At 36.2% G+C, this 16,041-nt stretch overlaps 1 protein-coding gene across 1 annotated transcript in view; it reads left to right on the plus strand.

Annotated features, from left to right (window-relative positions):
• The window catches only part of ARID4B (AT-rich interaction domain 4B), a 121,341-nt gene that overhangs the window by 101,381 nt on the left and 3,919 nt on the right, over nt 1-16,041 (plus strand). Inside the window, 10 exon segments of the mRNA XM_033099558.1 lie at nt 2,281-2,325; nt 2,328-2,481; nt 7,495-7,865; nt 7,867-7,977; nt 7,980-8,007; nt 8,010-8,384; nt 8,387-8,701; nt 11,029-11,142; nt 13,448-13,663; nt 14,569-14,715. Of these exon segments, the coding sequence (XP_032955449.1) occupies nt 2,281-2,325; nt 2,328-2,481; nt 7,495-7,865; nt 7,867-7,977; nt 7,980-8,007; nt 8,010-8,384; nt 8,387-8,701; nt 11,029-11,142; nt 13,448-13,663; nt 14,569-14,715 (1,876 nt within the window).

Below are 16,041 nucleotides of genomic sequence, written 5' to 3' on the forward strand. Positions count from 1 at the left end.
GGGTACAATTAATATTGTCAGCTTATGAAAAGGCATTTTGGAAACGGTACTAAATGGTCTTTGAGGCTTTTTCAGTTTCAGCGTTGTAGAAGTCCACCCAGCCAGATTTCACTTACCCATTTCAACCATGTCCTGCCACTTTTGGTCTCCAACTAGGAGCCTTCAAATAGTAGGCCTGTACTAGCTGCAAACAACTCAGGAAGGAAAGGAGGTGTCTGAAGGCAGAGGAGAGCCCTCTCCATCTTTGCTTGACTGTATACGTGGGGCTTAGGACATGTTCACAAGGCCCTATTAGCGCATTCTCCATAGATGCTGCTCCTATGGAAATTAATGTTACTTTTATGTATGACCTAATTACTTTTAGTCTTTCTAAGGCTAAATCTTTTTAATGTGTTATTAGAAAGTAGATCATTAATTAGGTTTTAGAACTTTTTTGTCCTTTTGTTGGCTCTTTGATATTTTGAATGGTATATATAGTTGAGGTGTTTGAGTATTTCTCCCGAAATTTAATTTTCATATTCAAAGTGAGGAGCTATTTACTTTACAGCTCGTGATCCCAAATAGTGAAAACTTTCTCCTGAGGTAGTTATTCTTTCTCACTGTGAAATTGGATCAAAACTTTTAAAGTTTTGGCATAGCAACCCAGTAGCTATAGCTGAGGCCTTCTCAAGCCCTTTTCATTGTAACTCTTGGTCTTTATTGAAAAGTATAGAAATTATACTATATTTAGCATTGTTTTTATCCACTGGAAGGATTTTGTGTGTGTGGCACTTAAAAAGCCAATTTCCTTACACCAAGCAAGTTTAAAAGGAGTATTTCTCAGGTAGAGGATAGGGTAGGGATGGGAGAAGCAATATTAGAATATTATATGAGGAGTTTTTTCTAAATATTCATTTAGTTCTCAGTTAAGTTCTTGGCCCCTCCCAGGCATATTAAAACTCCTGATCATAAGGAAAGAGGCATGTGAATTTTGAAAAAACTTCCTGGAAAATATTTGATATTGTACACCCCTCTCTATCTCATCTGACTCTGAGAACCACTATTTTCAAGGCTGTCCTCTGGCAGCCATTAAAAGCCGTAGTTGAACTTTGAGAGGGGTAGACTTTCTGCCTTCAGAGGTGTATGATGACCTCTGGTATAAAGCAATGAAGTGATGAAATGGCAGCAGTAGAAAAATTAGAACAGCTCTAATCATCGATAGGCTGCTGGTAGTCTCCCTGCACAGAAGCCTTCTCAATGCATTCTGAGTATTAAGCCCAGATTCCTAAGTCCGTGGATCTCACATTTGAGCACGTGTCTGGCACAGTCATCTGGAGGACTTGGTACACCTCAGGTTGGTTGGCCCCCTCTCCAGTGTTTCTGTTTCACTAGCACTAAGTCTGGTTCCAGGAGTTTTCATTTTCAACAAATTCCTAGAAGATGCTAATGTTGTAGGGCCGAGGTCCTCACTAGGAGAACCATGACCCTAAAGCTTCTGTTAATGTGTAATGAGTTAACTTGTGTGTGTCCACAGTGATACTACCAACTGTGTACCATTTTGGGAGAATAGTAAGATAGTCACTCAGATTCTATAGTCTGTGTAACAGGACTTCAGAATTGTTTTCTGCTACATCATGTAGAGAGCTTGTCTAAATTATTTTTCCTATAAATTATTTTAAGAACAAATTTTTAAAATAGTTTTTTAGGAAGTATATTAGTTAGCCTCTGCCTGTCTATTTGTAAACAGAGAATTGGAAAAAATTTCTCAGTTTTTCCCGAAAACATGAATTTATCAATGAGACAGGAAGGTTGCCTCCGACTTGACTTTACAGCAGACAGTTTATGTAGAGTTACTCCCAGCTGTCAACTGAATGAAGACAGTTGGAATTTTGTCATTCCTAACCCACATTTTATGTTGAGAATGTTCCAGATTTTAAAATTACCAGACTGAAATTTAGTTTCTTTTTTTAAATGAATACTTAAGCCTACTGTGATTTAATTTTGAAGAAGTTGTAATACCAATTATTAGTAGTATGGAGGTTTGCTAGTCTTACTTACCTATCTGATTATTCATTTATTTCCACTGTTTAAATATAAATATCAGACAAAAACTTTTTGCTCATCCTGCAGTATTTGTTAAATAACTTGAAAAAATAGCTGGCTGTTTTGAGGGTTTTTAATATACTTTTTGTATTATTTGATAATAAATTTTATAACTGAGTTAAAATGAATATTAACATTGTTAATAATAGTGCCTCATGATAAATTATGGCTAACGTGAGATATTTTTTCTTAACCTAGAATAAATTAGACAAAGAAAAAGACAAAGATGAAAAATATTCTCCTAAAAAAACTGTAAACTTCGGCGCCTGTCAAAACCACCATTTCAGACAAATTCATCTCCTGAAATGGTATCTAAGCTGGATCTTACTGATGCCAAAAACTCCGATACAGCTCATATTAAATCCATAGAAATTACTTCTATTCTTAATGGACTTCAAGGTAAATATAGCAAACATCCTGTTGTATACAAATGTTTGTTTTTAGTTTTTATAATCAAAATTCTAAAAAGGTAATTTGGTGACATTATCAATTCTGTTTTTTTAATTGAACAGAATTGTTTTGGCTCTGTTATTCCTTGAATAAATCAGCTATTGATTGAGGCTTGGAATATTTCCGTTATTAGTAGATCCAAGGGCACCATTAAATTTTAATTAAAATTTAATATTCACCTATTGTACTGTAACTATACTTTTTTTCAGGTACCGTTTTTTCTGTTGCCATTAAAGCATGGTTTATGTTATGACATACCAAACTATAAACTTATATTGAATTTTTTTGTAAAGAATTTAACTTTGCTTGTCTTGAGTGTTTTATTATGTTCTCTTTATGGTGGCATTACTGCTTACTTAAGGCAGAATGGGATGCAACTATCAAATAATAAAAGTGATGAGGACTGGAGGGGGAGACTTAGTAAATCTGACTGGCAGGGAAAAGGGGTGGGGAGGGGATCTGCTCTGTCAAATGAGGTGAAAGAATGTATCTCCATAAAAAGATTTTACATTTCTCATAACTAAGAGAGTTTGGGTTTTATTTTGAATGTAATGGAAATTGTTTCTTGTCTCTTATTCAGACAGATATTTACATGAACTCATTCTATAAACCAAATGCTGTCAATATTCTAAAGTTCATTTTTCATAATTTCTAATTCATCACACATACAGAACAGTGTATGGAAAATATATATAATTTAAAGAATAATAATGAACATGTTTATGTCTACCTCAGTGATAAACGAACAGTATTTACTGAAAAGAATTCTGAACATCTTCCCCAGAAGTAATTAATATCCTGATTTTAGTATAATTATTCCTTTCCTTTTCTTTAGAATTGTATTAAACATATATGTATTCTTAAAGAGGATATTGTTTAGTTTTTCTAAAAACTGAATAGCAAGCATAAGCCGAGCTATCTGTAAGAAAAGATACTTCTACTTAGATGAAGGCTCTCTGAGAATGTTATCCAAATAGTCTCCAGGTCATATTCTGATTTCATAGTCAGCCTCTGAGAGTTTATAAAACCCTCTCAAAGGGAATTCAGTAGGGCAAGGTCATACGGGAGGTCTGGGAAACACCAGGGCTCACTCCAGAACACCAGACGTTGTCATAGTGGATGACCGACAACGACATGCTTAAGGGGTGCTAAGCCGCCTCTGTCTTCTCTGATCCTACGCTTACCAATCAGGAGTAGGTCACGAGAATGTTCCTGCTGGGTAAAATGATGTCGCCAGCTGATCCCGGTAATGGCCCTTTGTGGGAAGAGCTGGAAGGTTAAAACAAGCTACATACACATAAAGAATCTGAGTTCAAAGACCATAGGGGCCAGCAGGCATCTTGGTGGTGCTAGCCCTCGATGTGGCTTTCTTTGGAAGTAATACTGTGCTAGTCTGGACTGCTGTCCTACCCCTGGTGCAAGGCTCTCTTCCGCGGGAGACCCCATTTGAGAGGTTTCTCTTTAAAGTAGTCCTTGGAATTCCTTTGTTTTGGGGATCTCATGTCTTTTCTCACCCTCTTTCGTATACTGTCATTGTGGTGGAGCACACTCTCTAGTAACTTTTTAAGAACAAGTGATTAAGAGGAAGGGTAATGTTTTAGACTGTGCACATCTGAAAATATCTTTATTCCATTCATGGTTTAGCTGGGTTGGAAGGTTTTCCTTCATTATTTTACTGGTATTGTTCAATTGTTTCTGCTTCCAGTGTTGTTTCTGTGAAGTCCAAAGCTCATCCGATTCCTGATTCTTTATGTGTGACTTTTTTTTTAATTTGTTGATGATAAAAAACATTTAGGTTAGTTCCATTATTTTTCCTATTGCAAACCATTCAACAGTGAACAGCATATTGGCATATTTTTAACATGTCAAATATTCTTTTCATATATTCTCTTTTCCTTGGTAAACTTTATTTTTTTACCATAGATCAAATACAAGGCACTTCAGATATTTCCAGGTAGAATATGATTGTTGCTGTGAATATGTATGTGTATCTATATGCGTATATATAAAAAAATTGATCCCATGTGTGAATGTAGAACACAGATAGCTAGGAATTTCTCCCCTCAGCATGAGATGGGCTGGGAACAGAATGAGAAAGGTGGGTGGATGGTGGTTGAAATTCTGTGGAGAAATTGAATGTCTCCAGGGAACAATCTTTCACATTTTGGTACTAGAGATCCCCTTGAGTAAACCAGAGCCTTGTTGAATCATCTAATTGAAAGCATATCCATTAATAAGTCCTGTCAATAGAGTGGTGCCAGTCAAGTTTTAGTAGGTCATCCTTAAATGTGAATAATCAAGGAGGGCTCCAACATAAAAGATGGAAACTAAAACAAATGGAAGAAATGGCCTTTGAGGAGAGAGATAATGAAGGTAACAGAAATGAGCTATTAATTAGCTCTCTGATTATGAAATAATCTCAGGACCTGTGTCTTCTGATTATTAAATAATTTCAGAGAACCTGTAAGTATCTGAAACCAAGGATGTAATGAAATGGAACAAAGAGCAAGAAAAATTTGGAATTAAAAGTTGAAATTAGAATTCAGTAGATCACTTAGGATTTCAAGTTGAGAAAATCTCCCAGAGAATACAGAAAGCAGTGATGGAAATTTTAGAAAAAGTGACACGGAGTATCAATCTAGGAACAGTGAAAACAAGGGGGAGAAATTAACAAGTAACCACATACACAGGCTATTGTTGTTTGAATATATTCCTATGTTTATATCTCCTTTCGTGTTTATAATAGGGGAAACACTAGAAGTGCTTCTAAAATCATATCAAACAGCACAAGGAAACAAGAAGCTGTGAAGACAGCATATCTGATTATATGTAACTGTTAAAAGCAATTGGATTTTTAAAAAATAAACAAAAACTAAAAACCCAGCTAGCGTTTCTTATGAGCTGTCTCACAACTATATTATTGATTTATTGATTTGTACCTTATTCCTCAGCGAGTTATGTATAGTGCTGGCCCTCTCACTCTCTCCATATGTATATGTATATATACATGTATATATCAATAGCGTCAAATAAGACTTGGGGGGATGAGAAATTAGCAAGTAACTAAAAGTGGAAACTGACAGGCATAAATCTTTAAAAAGAAAGAGCCCACTATGCACCTGAAGTAATGAAGAAAGAGCCATGCCATAGTACATTATTATGGAATTATAAAATAAGAAGAATAAAAAAGTCACTACACAGGAATGAGAAGACAAATGAAAACAGTGTTTTAAACACTATAAGCAAAGGAGCAGTGTCTTCAAAATTTTGAAGGAAAGTAATTTTCAACTTGGAATTGTGTACCTGATTAAACTTGCCGTTATACAATAAAGTTTGAGGGTAAGGATGTATTCAGACATGTGGGGACTAAGAGTGTTTATCTGCCATGTACCTGTTTTAGGAAACTACTAGATAATGTGCTCCATCGCAATATGGGAATAAACCGAAAAAAAGGAAGATGAGAAATTTATTTAACTGTGAGTCTAGGTCAAGAGAAGGCAGTGCAGAGGATTCTGGGATGAGGCGTTAGAGCTGACCCCAAGAGCAGCCAGCTAGTGGAGCAGAAAATAGGCCTCCAGGGTAGAGCTTTGGTGACTAAGGGAACCGGATAGAATGCTTGACTTAATGGAGCCATTGAAATAAATTTGTGAAAGACATGAAAAAGGAAGACATAATGTGGAGAACTGAACTTTTGGAAACTTGGAAAAATAAAAGGCTGTAGAAGAAAGGAGTATACTATTAATTCTGCAACGAACTACATTTACATGTTATAAATACTACATTTAATTAACTGAACATGTATAGAAAGTATGGCAAAAGAGCAATGGGGTATTAAGAGAAATTCTCATTGCTTATAGAAGGCTACACTTCATAAATCAACACATAGAATAATTATTAAGAGATGGTGATAATAACTGTCAGAAGAACTAGTTATAAAACTAGAGGATAGGGAAGGAAGAAAAAGAACAACTTGGTGCTTTATTATGAGTTTGAATTTGTTTTAACCATATATATTACATGGATTTCTCAGTAGAGTGTTTGCAATTAAGATTCTAAATTCTGGAGTCAAATGACTTACAATTAGATTTTATCTTGACTTTTCGAGCTCTTTGGGATGGTTGACTCTTTAAGGGCTCTAGGAGAGAAGGTCCAGGAACAAGGTAGAAAACTGCTGGCCTTTTGTGATTGAGTCTTGCAGTCTACCTAGTGTCATCTGATGCACTCTGGTGCTTGAAGAAGTCACAAGCCACAGAGTCTCCTAAACTATAAAATGGAGGCTGATAACAACATACACCTCACAGGGTTATTGTGAGATGAATGAGGATTGATCTGTGCCAAGCCCATCAAAGTACCTGGTATGGAGCAATTTTCTCAATAAACATGATGTAAAAATCATAATAAAAGCTATTTTTTATACGTAATTGAATTTATTGACTAATAACCTTTAAGAAATAAATTCTATAAATATTTTTATATAAGATTATCAGTTACTAATTGTGTCATTCTTTAAGTATCTATTGTGGAAACCCGATATCACAAAATCTTTGAATAATTATTGCGACACTGAAAATGAAGGCTACGCTTATATAACAATACAGGTTTTGGAGTGAGAACTGCCTGGTACTACATCCTTACTCGATTATTTTCTGCTTATAAATTGGAGAACTTTATTATAATCAGTTTTATTGAGGTATAATTTACAGACAATAAAAATTCATGACTTTTTTGTTTACAATTTGATGAGTTATCGCAAAAGTATACAGTAGTGTCACTGCCCCCCCAGTGACATAGAGCATTTTCATCACTGGGGGAGTGTCTTAGCTCTGTAGCTCCATTCCTCACTTGTACAACAGACTAAAACCTGGCAACCGGGGTGTATAAATATAGGAGCTAGTATAAAATGCCTGGCACAGAGAAAGCATTGCTAGTTTTATCATACTCGTTGTTTTTCTTCTTTTCTAGCTTCTGAAAGTTCTGCTGAAGACAGTGAGCAGGAGGATGAGACAGGTACACACGACATGGACAGCAATGGCAAAGAGGAGTGTAAGGCTGACCATTTAACGCACCCCAGGAGTGACCTTTCAAAAGAAGAGCAGAACAGTTCGTCTTTGCTAGAAGAAAACAAGGTCCACGCTGATTTGGTAATATCTAAAACAGCATCGAAATCTCCAGAGAGATTAAGAAAAGATATAGAAGGATTATCCGAAGATACTGATTATGAAGAAGATGAAGTCACAAAAAAGAGAAAGGATGTCAAGAAGGACACCACAGATAAATCTTCAAAGCCACAAGTAAAACGTGGTAAAAGAAGATATTGCAATACAGAGGAGTGTTCAAAAAACTGGATCACCCAGCAAAAAGGACGAGAAGGCCAAGAACAAAGAATCACTTTGCATAGAAAACAGTAGCAACAGCTCTTCAGACGAAGATGAAGAAGAAAAATCTAAAGCAAGCTGACACCAACTAAGAAATACAATGTTTGGAGGAAAAAAGAAAATCGCTACGGACAACTGGTTTCTATTCGGGATTTTCAGAAGTGGCAGAAAAAAGGATAAAACTTCTAAATAACTCTGATGAAAGACTTCAGAACAGCAGAGCTAAAGATCGAAAAGATGTCTGGTCAAGTATTCAGGGACAGTGGCCTAAAAAAACGCTGAAGGAGCTTTTTTCAGACTCTGACACTGAGGCTGCAGCTTCCCCACCCCACCCTGCCCCAGAGGAGGGCCTGGCAGAGGGGTCACTGCAGACCGTGGCTGAGGAGGAGAGCTGCTCACCCAGCGCCGAGCTAGAAACACCACCACCGGCCATTGCCGACAGTCAGCCTGCTGAGGATAAAGCAGTAGTAGCCAGTGACAAAAAGCGGAATTTCCAAGTAGTGGCAGTAATTCAGTGCTAAATACCCCTCCTACCACCCCCGAATCGCCTTCCTCCGTCACTGTCACGGAAGCCGGTCGGCAGCAGTCTTCTGTAACCGTATCAGAAGCGCTGGCCCCAAACCAAGAAGAGGTCCGAAGTATCAAGAGTGAAACTGATAGCACAATCGAGGTGGATAGTGTTGCAGGGGAGCTCCAAGACCTGCAGTCGGAGGGGAACAGCTCGCCAGCAGGCTTTGACGCGAGTGTGAGCTCCAGCAGTAGTAACCAGCCAGAGCCAGAGCACCCTGAAAAAGGTGAGGAGCAAAGGCTCTGCGGCCGCATCGTAGGATTTCCCCTCGCAGTCTGCTTTCTCAGCACCTCTCTTTAGAACATGAGGTTTTTAAGTGAAATACTTGTGTGAACATGGTAAAAATGGATATTTGAAAGGTAATTTGACTAATGAATAGTGGAATGCATTTCAGAGCTTGAGAAGGACTTAATGTCCTTTGTACCCAGGCCCAAATCCAGACCTATTTGAAAATTCATTGTACACCGGTTGACTATGGCATGAGCAGCTTAAATATATTTCTGTAACATTGTTTTTGCAATTGTAATGTACAGTTTCTCACAAAGATTTTGATTTATTGACAGACCCCTCCACCCTTAACCAAATACTGTATGTAGGGGTTTGGAGCAACCAACTGTCCAGGCACTGCTTTCCTCAGACAACCGTGTCAAACTGATTTTCAAGCCTGACTAACTTGTGTGAGTTTGTAAAGGAATTTGATGCTTTCTTAGATGCATAGCTACCAAATTGAAGGACCGATGTGTATGTTAATGACCTACAGTAATACTTTTTTGATTTTCCGTGAAGTTGTTGAAAGTGGAAATTCAAATTAGTACTTCCCAAAAGTATTAGTTCCTTTTGATAGTGCCGTAGCTATAATTCTGTCATCATTTTTGTTATCAACTACTACATTCAGGTGTCTTTAAATCAGTATACTCTAGGCTGACACTTGGCTTTGAAACACACATTTCCGTTGTACAGATAGAACACGAGGGTATGTATTTTATGTAACATACCAGGTCTTAACTATGCTAGCTTTAGGTTTTGAGCTAAGCTTAAAGAGATGTGATCTAGATCAGATTAGTTAAGTCCAAGATTTTTCATACAAATCTTTTTTTTGTCAGCTTTATTGAGATGTAATTCACATGACATTATCACTCAAATCTTGACTTAAAACATTTTTTTTGAAAAATATTAAATAAGAAATATAGTTGCAATTAAATTGGGATATTCTTTGTGTTTTTCACATTCAAACATATAGCTCCTGTGATATATTTAGGTACTATACTATCTCATGAAACTGAATTGTCCAGGCATAAATAATCTTCAGAATTGAAGAAGCCTTCATCACAGATAATTAGAAAGGCTTTGACAATAATGTAAAGTTTTAATAACTATAATTCTTAACAGGTTGTATCGTATCATGTTCTTCATATCTTATGAAAGCTTAAAGTTTTTTTTTAAAGAGCTATGCTATCTTGTCTTCTGATAGACTAGGTCAGTATTGCCCTAGTGAATCTTAATCTTTAGGTTAAAAAGTAAACTTGAGAACTGCTCCCAAATTTAGGGTAACTGCCTGTTCCATTTTTGATCATGGAAGCCGTGTCTTAAATACTCAAGGTTGATTTTACCATTGATAACAGGGCTAAGAAACTTTCCTGTAGCAAACATGGCATAATTTTATAATATTAATTATATCATGTCATTATATTATCCAACTTTGGAACTGAATAGAATAGGACTTTATGCATTTCTGGAAAAAGAGCTTCCTGTATAGTCTGGGAGAAAATACATATAGTTAGAAAGATACAGAGGCACAGTAGATGTGGAGGACCAAATTAGTAATACAGAAAAATGTATAGAAACTGAAGTTTGGAGTAGTGATTAATCAGTGAAGCCTGGACATCAGACAAGGTTAGTGAGAAGCAGGACTAGGGTAGTCCTTGAAGAAAAGGGAGACATTTTTAATGTTTTGGGCCAATTTCCTACCAGGAAGATGAAACATTTCTTAGAACTACTCTGCTGGATTTGTAAATGGTATATGTGTTAACCAGTGCCCTGGGAACTAAGTTATCGTTAAAATAAATAAATTTGTAATATAACTAAGTGTGAATTACTAGTAAAATTTATCCCATTAATGTCATACCACTTAAAAATTAATATCATTATAAGGTAGATCGTTAATATTTTAACCAGTAATTAAATCTTAATATTTTGGTTTTACTGAATTTTAATAAATTTCAGTTTTACTTTCAGCGTATGCCTATTATTGAATTACTATTAGACTCATAAACTCCCAATACTATGATGAAAACTATTTTCAGTTTATAGCTGATTTTTCTAAGAAGCATGTTCATACTTCATTTGCTTTTTAAAAAACTAACACATGCAATAATTCAGCTCATTAATGATAATTTATTTTTAAAATTATGGTAATTTCTACAATTCATAAATCTTATAAAGAACATGTGTAGTTTCAAAATTGTCCTGTGCTTCTAAAACGTGGAATTAATTTATACCTAGGAAAAGCTTGATTTTATTTTGTGTTACTTAATAATTTCTTTCCCATCGTAGCCTGTACAGGTCAGAAAAGAGGGAAAGAAGCTCAGGGAGGAGGAAGTGCATCCAAAAAGCAGAAACGAAGCCATAAAGCAACAGTGGTAAACAACAAAAAGAAGGGAAAAGGCAGTAAGTGTGAAACCTCTAATTTTTTTAAAATATAAAAATGATGGCGGATATGGTAAACACCTCATAAGGTATATATATGTTGAATCTCTTTGTTGTACACCTGAAAGTAATATTATATTGCATGTCAACTATAATTTTAAAAACTATGAAAGATATATTATTTTTCCTCATTAATAAAAGGATATTCAGGATGTGGGATAGTTCAGTATTTTAATTTTGTCACTACCCTCAAAAAAGTCACACAGAAGTTTTCTGATCCTAGGTAAATTCTAAGATTAAGCAATTCAGTCTTAGTCAGCAGTGGTATTGATTGCTGATGAATGAGCAGGTAATCTTTTCTAAAATAACAGCCAATATAATATTAACATCAACATCTTTATGCTAGTTTTATATTTCATAGTTCTTTCCACTTGCCATTATATATATCACATATTATGAAATGCTTCAATTATCGATTATTTTTATTACAATAGAATTGATTGTTTTGTAATTCTTCAAGGCAAAACCAGCCTAGAAGAGAACAATCAAGATAGCTTTAGAGCTATAATCCCAACAGTTAATCCAGTTACTACCTTTACCTTTGGTACCCCAAACTACGTGCCCAAGAGTAGCTATGAAGGGTACATACGTTGTTTAAGTGTGCTCTAACTCAAGACTTAACTTCAGCAATGACTTGGGTGTCCATCGACCGACAGGAATATATATACTGTATTTCTCCTGAGAGCTGCACATTTTATCTCTCTTTTGTAGACAAAGTGAGAAGCAGAAAATATGTAAAGAATTTTTTTTCAGGTGCCCCACACTGACCTCCTGCTGCTCTTCCAGGAGACTCCTGCCACCTCCACTGCCTGACCTTTGCTATCGGCCGGCTTGGCTGCACTTCAGTGCAGAAAAGGGTTATGCGGCCAGCTCCCCGAGGTTCTGCTGAGCCCATATGACTTCCAGGCGGTGAATATGGCGTCCCTTGGGGCCCCGGGCGGCTGTGCTCAGCAAGGCCATGAAAGCCAGGCTGAGGCAGACCACTGCATCAGAGTGGGGCCAAGCCTTGGGGGCTTAGCTAGGAGTTGCCAGGGGTTCCAGAGCAGCAGTGGGGGACTGGGCGGGGATTCGCTTAAGAAATGTGTTGTAAGAGGTGGTGGAGTTTCTTTATTCCCAAAAACACCACAGTGGGAGGAACTGCTATGTACCTTTCCTACTTGGAATACTTTTCAGGCTTTGAGAGCCTAACTCTACTTTCTTTTTTGGTAGCTATTAAATGAATCAATAAATGTATGCCAGCTTGATCACCAATTATTTGTAATAACTGACAGGATAATTTAAGTGTTTTTATAATATTACTATGATGTTTTTGTCTTCAGGACTTTCCCATTTAAATGGCTTTCCTAAGAGGGCTCCTCTCAATAAGTCAATTCACATGTTCATATAGTTTAGAGATAGAGCTGGTGATTGTATTCTCCCATTTTAGTTATTGGGCTTACACCTTGGTAAATCAGAATGGGATACAATTCTCTGAGAATAATTTAGTTAAGTGAATTAACTCTCATGGAATCTAAAATAATATTTTGTATCCAGAAAGAGGTAATTGATGGAAATATCAATGCCATCACTTAGTCACATGGTACACTGTTGAGGTGTTAAGTAAGCATTTCTGTTCTACTACTGAGGCTTTAGTCAGCAAAGGCAGATGTAGCATAATATTACATAGACTTTGGAATTCTTCATAAATTACTGAATATATTTACTAGGATAAAACTGATGGTTTATTTTTAGTCAAAAAGCTATGATATGAGTTACTTAAGAAATTCATTGTGTGTTTAGAGTTTATTCCTGAAGAATTCTTTATTTAATAATCATCATTGATTATGCATTATTCTTTCTGGCCAAAGAGTAGGAAAGTGTTACATGTATACGATGTAGAATATTAAAATTAAGAAGTTTCTATGAGTCATGTTAAAAGATGTTGTATTCTGTGTTATGTATATTAACATAATAGAATAAAAAGCCATTCAGATAATTACTATACATTTGACAGTCTACCAGGTATGACGAAAGATTAGTTTTTTTAAAAAAATATATATTATTGGCACTTCAGGTAAGAAGAATTTCTGTTTTTGTTTTTCTTAAATGAGATGCCGGTGCATTTGTATGTGATGGTATTCCAGGTTTTTAGGCAGGATCTATAAAGCAAGTTCTTTACTGTAGTAATAAATTGTAATGGTTAATTTTAAATTATTCACTAAAATCTATGACAAATTCTTTATTACTTTTCTGTTTACTAATGCTTTTCTTTTTATTTTTCTTTCAGCGAATAGTAGTGATAGTGAAGAACTTTCTGCTGGTGAAAGTGTAACTAAGACTCAGCCAGTCAAATCAGTTTCTACTGGGATGAAGTCGCATAGTACCAAGTCTCCTGCAAGGACGCAGTCTCCAGGAAAATGTGGGAAGAATGGTGATAAGGATCCTGATCTCAAGGAACCCAGTAATCGATTACCCAAAGTTTACAAATGGAGTTTTCAGATGTGTAAGTGACATATATTGAATTGATAGTTAATCCATAGAAACTTCATCCTAGTAACTCTTGATGCTAGTATATCTGAAAAAGAGGGAATAGCCAAACTTAAGAGACATAATTACCAACTGCATTGTAGAGACCTTATTTGGATCTTGATTTGAATAAACAAATTGCTAAAAGAAAAATTTTAAGGCAATTGAGGAAAATATCAACATTGGGTATTTCTGATATGATGTTGGAAATTTGTTTTTAAATAATCTGGTGTTGGGGTTGGGGAGTGGATGGGGGTATAAATGAGATGCCATGAATTGCTAATTACTGAAGCTGGATGATGGGTATATGGATGGATATATATATATATATATATATATGAGAATGCTCCATAATAATTTTTTTTAAAAAAAGAGAGACTACCCCAGAGTTTGTCACACAGGGAAATATTTTTTAAGATATTGAAAATTGCTGTAGAGCTTTTGAAAAATGTTCTCCCAATTTAAAAATTATGCATACTCAAAAAATCTAAATAAGAACAAAAGAGAAAAATTTATCCACAGCCCTGACATTCAGAAACTAACAATTTAACATTTTGGTGTCTTTCCAGTCTTATTTCCAAGTATGATTTTAATGATACGCTGTGGTGATACTGTACATGAATGTGGAATTTTTAGCATATATGCTTAGGTTATAAGGTCTTTATTTCTACACACTAATTTGTTTGACAAATATGATGTATATATTATGCTCCAGGCATCGTTCTAGGCTAGAAAAAAATATCTTAGAGAAACAAATATACACAAGCCTTATTTTTAATTTTCCTGTCTTGACCTTGTTCTATAACCACATTATATGTTGTCTCTTTTATATGTTAAAATTTTGTTTAAAAATACATATTAATGAAAGTTTTAAATTCATAGCGGACCTAGAAAATATGACAAGTGCTGAACGCATCACAATTCTTCAAGAAAAACTGCAAGAAATCAGAAAACATTATCTGTCATTAAAATCTGAAGTAGCTTCCATTGATCGGAGGAGAAAGCGTTTAAAGAAGAAAGAGAGAGAAAGTAAGTGTTTTTACCTTACTTTACTTAAACATAAAGCAGTTTATGACTCTACAGTTTGACTCACATGAGTGTATGTCTGTATATCTTTAGGTAAGTTCTTTAATCTCTCGGCCTTATTTTCCTCATCTATAAAATGGAAAAATTTGTCCAAAGAAAAAATTATCTCAAATCATAGTATTTACCGTCATGGAGCATACAATCCACCCCCAAACAATCCTAGTAAGTTTTCAGTTAGTAAAAAGCACTGTGAAGAGAATAGAGTGAATCTGAGGGAGAAGAGTTGTCTTAGTCTCTGCTCGGGCTGTCATAACAAAATACCACAGATAGGGTGGTTCTAATAACAAATTTATTTCTCAGAGTTTCGGAGGCTGGAAGTCTAAGATCAAGGCGTCAGCAGGTTTGGTTTCTCCTGAGGTGTCTGTCCTTGGCTTGCAGTTGGCTGCCTTCTCGCAGTGTCCTCACGTTTCCCTTCCTCTGTGCAACAGGGAGATAAAATCTCTGGTTTCTCTTTGTTCTCTTGTTAGGACACCAGTCTTATTGGATCAGGGTCTCACCCTATGACCCCATTTAATCTTAATTACCTCCCTCATGGCTATATATCTCCATATACTATCACATTGGGAGTTAGGGCTTCAATGTAGAATTTTGGGGAGACACAATTCAGTCCATGAAAGGGTCCTAGGCAGAGAGAATAGCAAGTACTCTCTAAGATAGAGTTTCTCAAATTTGGAACTATTGGCATTTTGGGCCAGATAATTCTTTGTTATAAGGGGCTGTCCTGTGCGCTATAGGATATTTAGCAGCCTCTCTGGCCTCTACCCCCTGGATGACAGTAGCACCTCTCAGTTGTGACAACCAGAAATGTCTCCACACATTGCCAGATGTCCTCTAGGGGGCAAAATCACCCCTACTCTGAGGTGGGAAGGCACTTGGTATCTTCCTGGAGCAGAAGGAAAACCAGTGTGGTGAGAAAATGTGGTTGAAGTATCAGCTAGGTAAGCAGAAGCCAAAATTTGTAGGCCAGGATGAGGAGTTCAGATTTTATTTTAAGCAGATGGACAGCTATTTGAACGTTTTAAACAAGGAAATGACGTGACTATTTATTTTTAAAGATCACTGTCTGCCATGTGCAAAGTAGACTCTAGAGTGGCACTGATTGAAGCAGTGTGAATCGGAGCCCGTTGCAGTAGGTGTAGGAAGGGTAGTGACTTGGACCAGGGTGGTTTCAGTGAAGGTGGAGAGCAATGAATGTTGAGTTATCAGCCCTTACTGATGGATTAAATGTGGCAGATGGAGAGAGAATTAAGGAGGACGTGTGGGTTTTTG

This window comes from Rhinolophus ferrumequinum, chromosome 27 (assembly GCF_004115265.2).
Source record: "Rhinolophus ferrumequinum isolate MPI-CBG mRhiFer1 chromosome 27, mRhiFer1_v1.p, whole genome shotgun sequence".
Classification (NCBI taxonomy): domain Eukaryota; kingdom Metazoa; phylum Chordata; class Mammalia; order Chiroptera; family Rhinolophidae; genus Rhinolophus; species Rhinolophus ferrumequinum.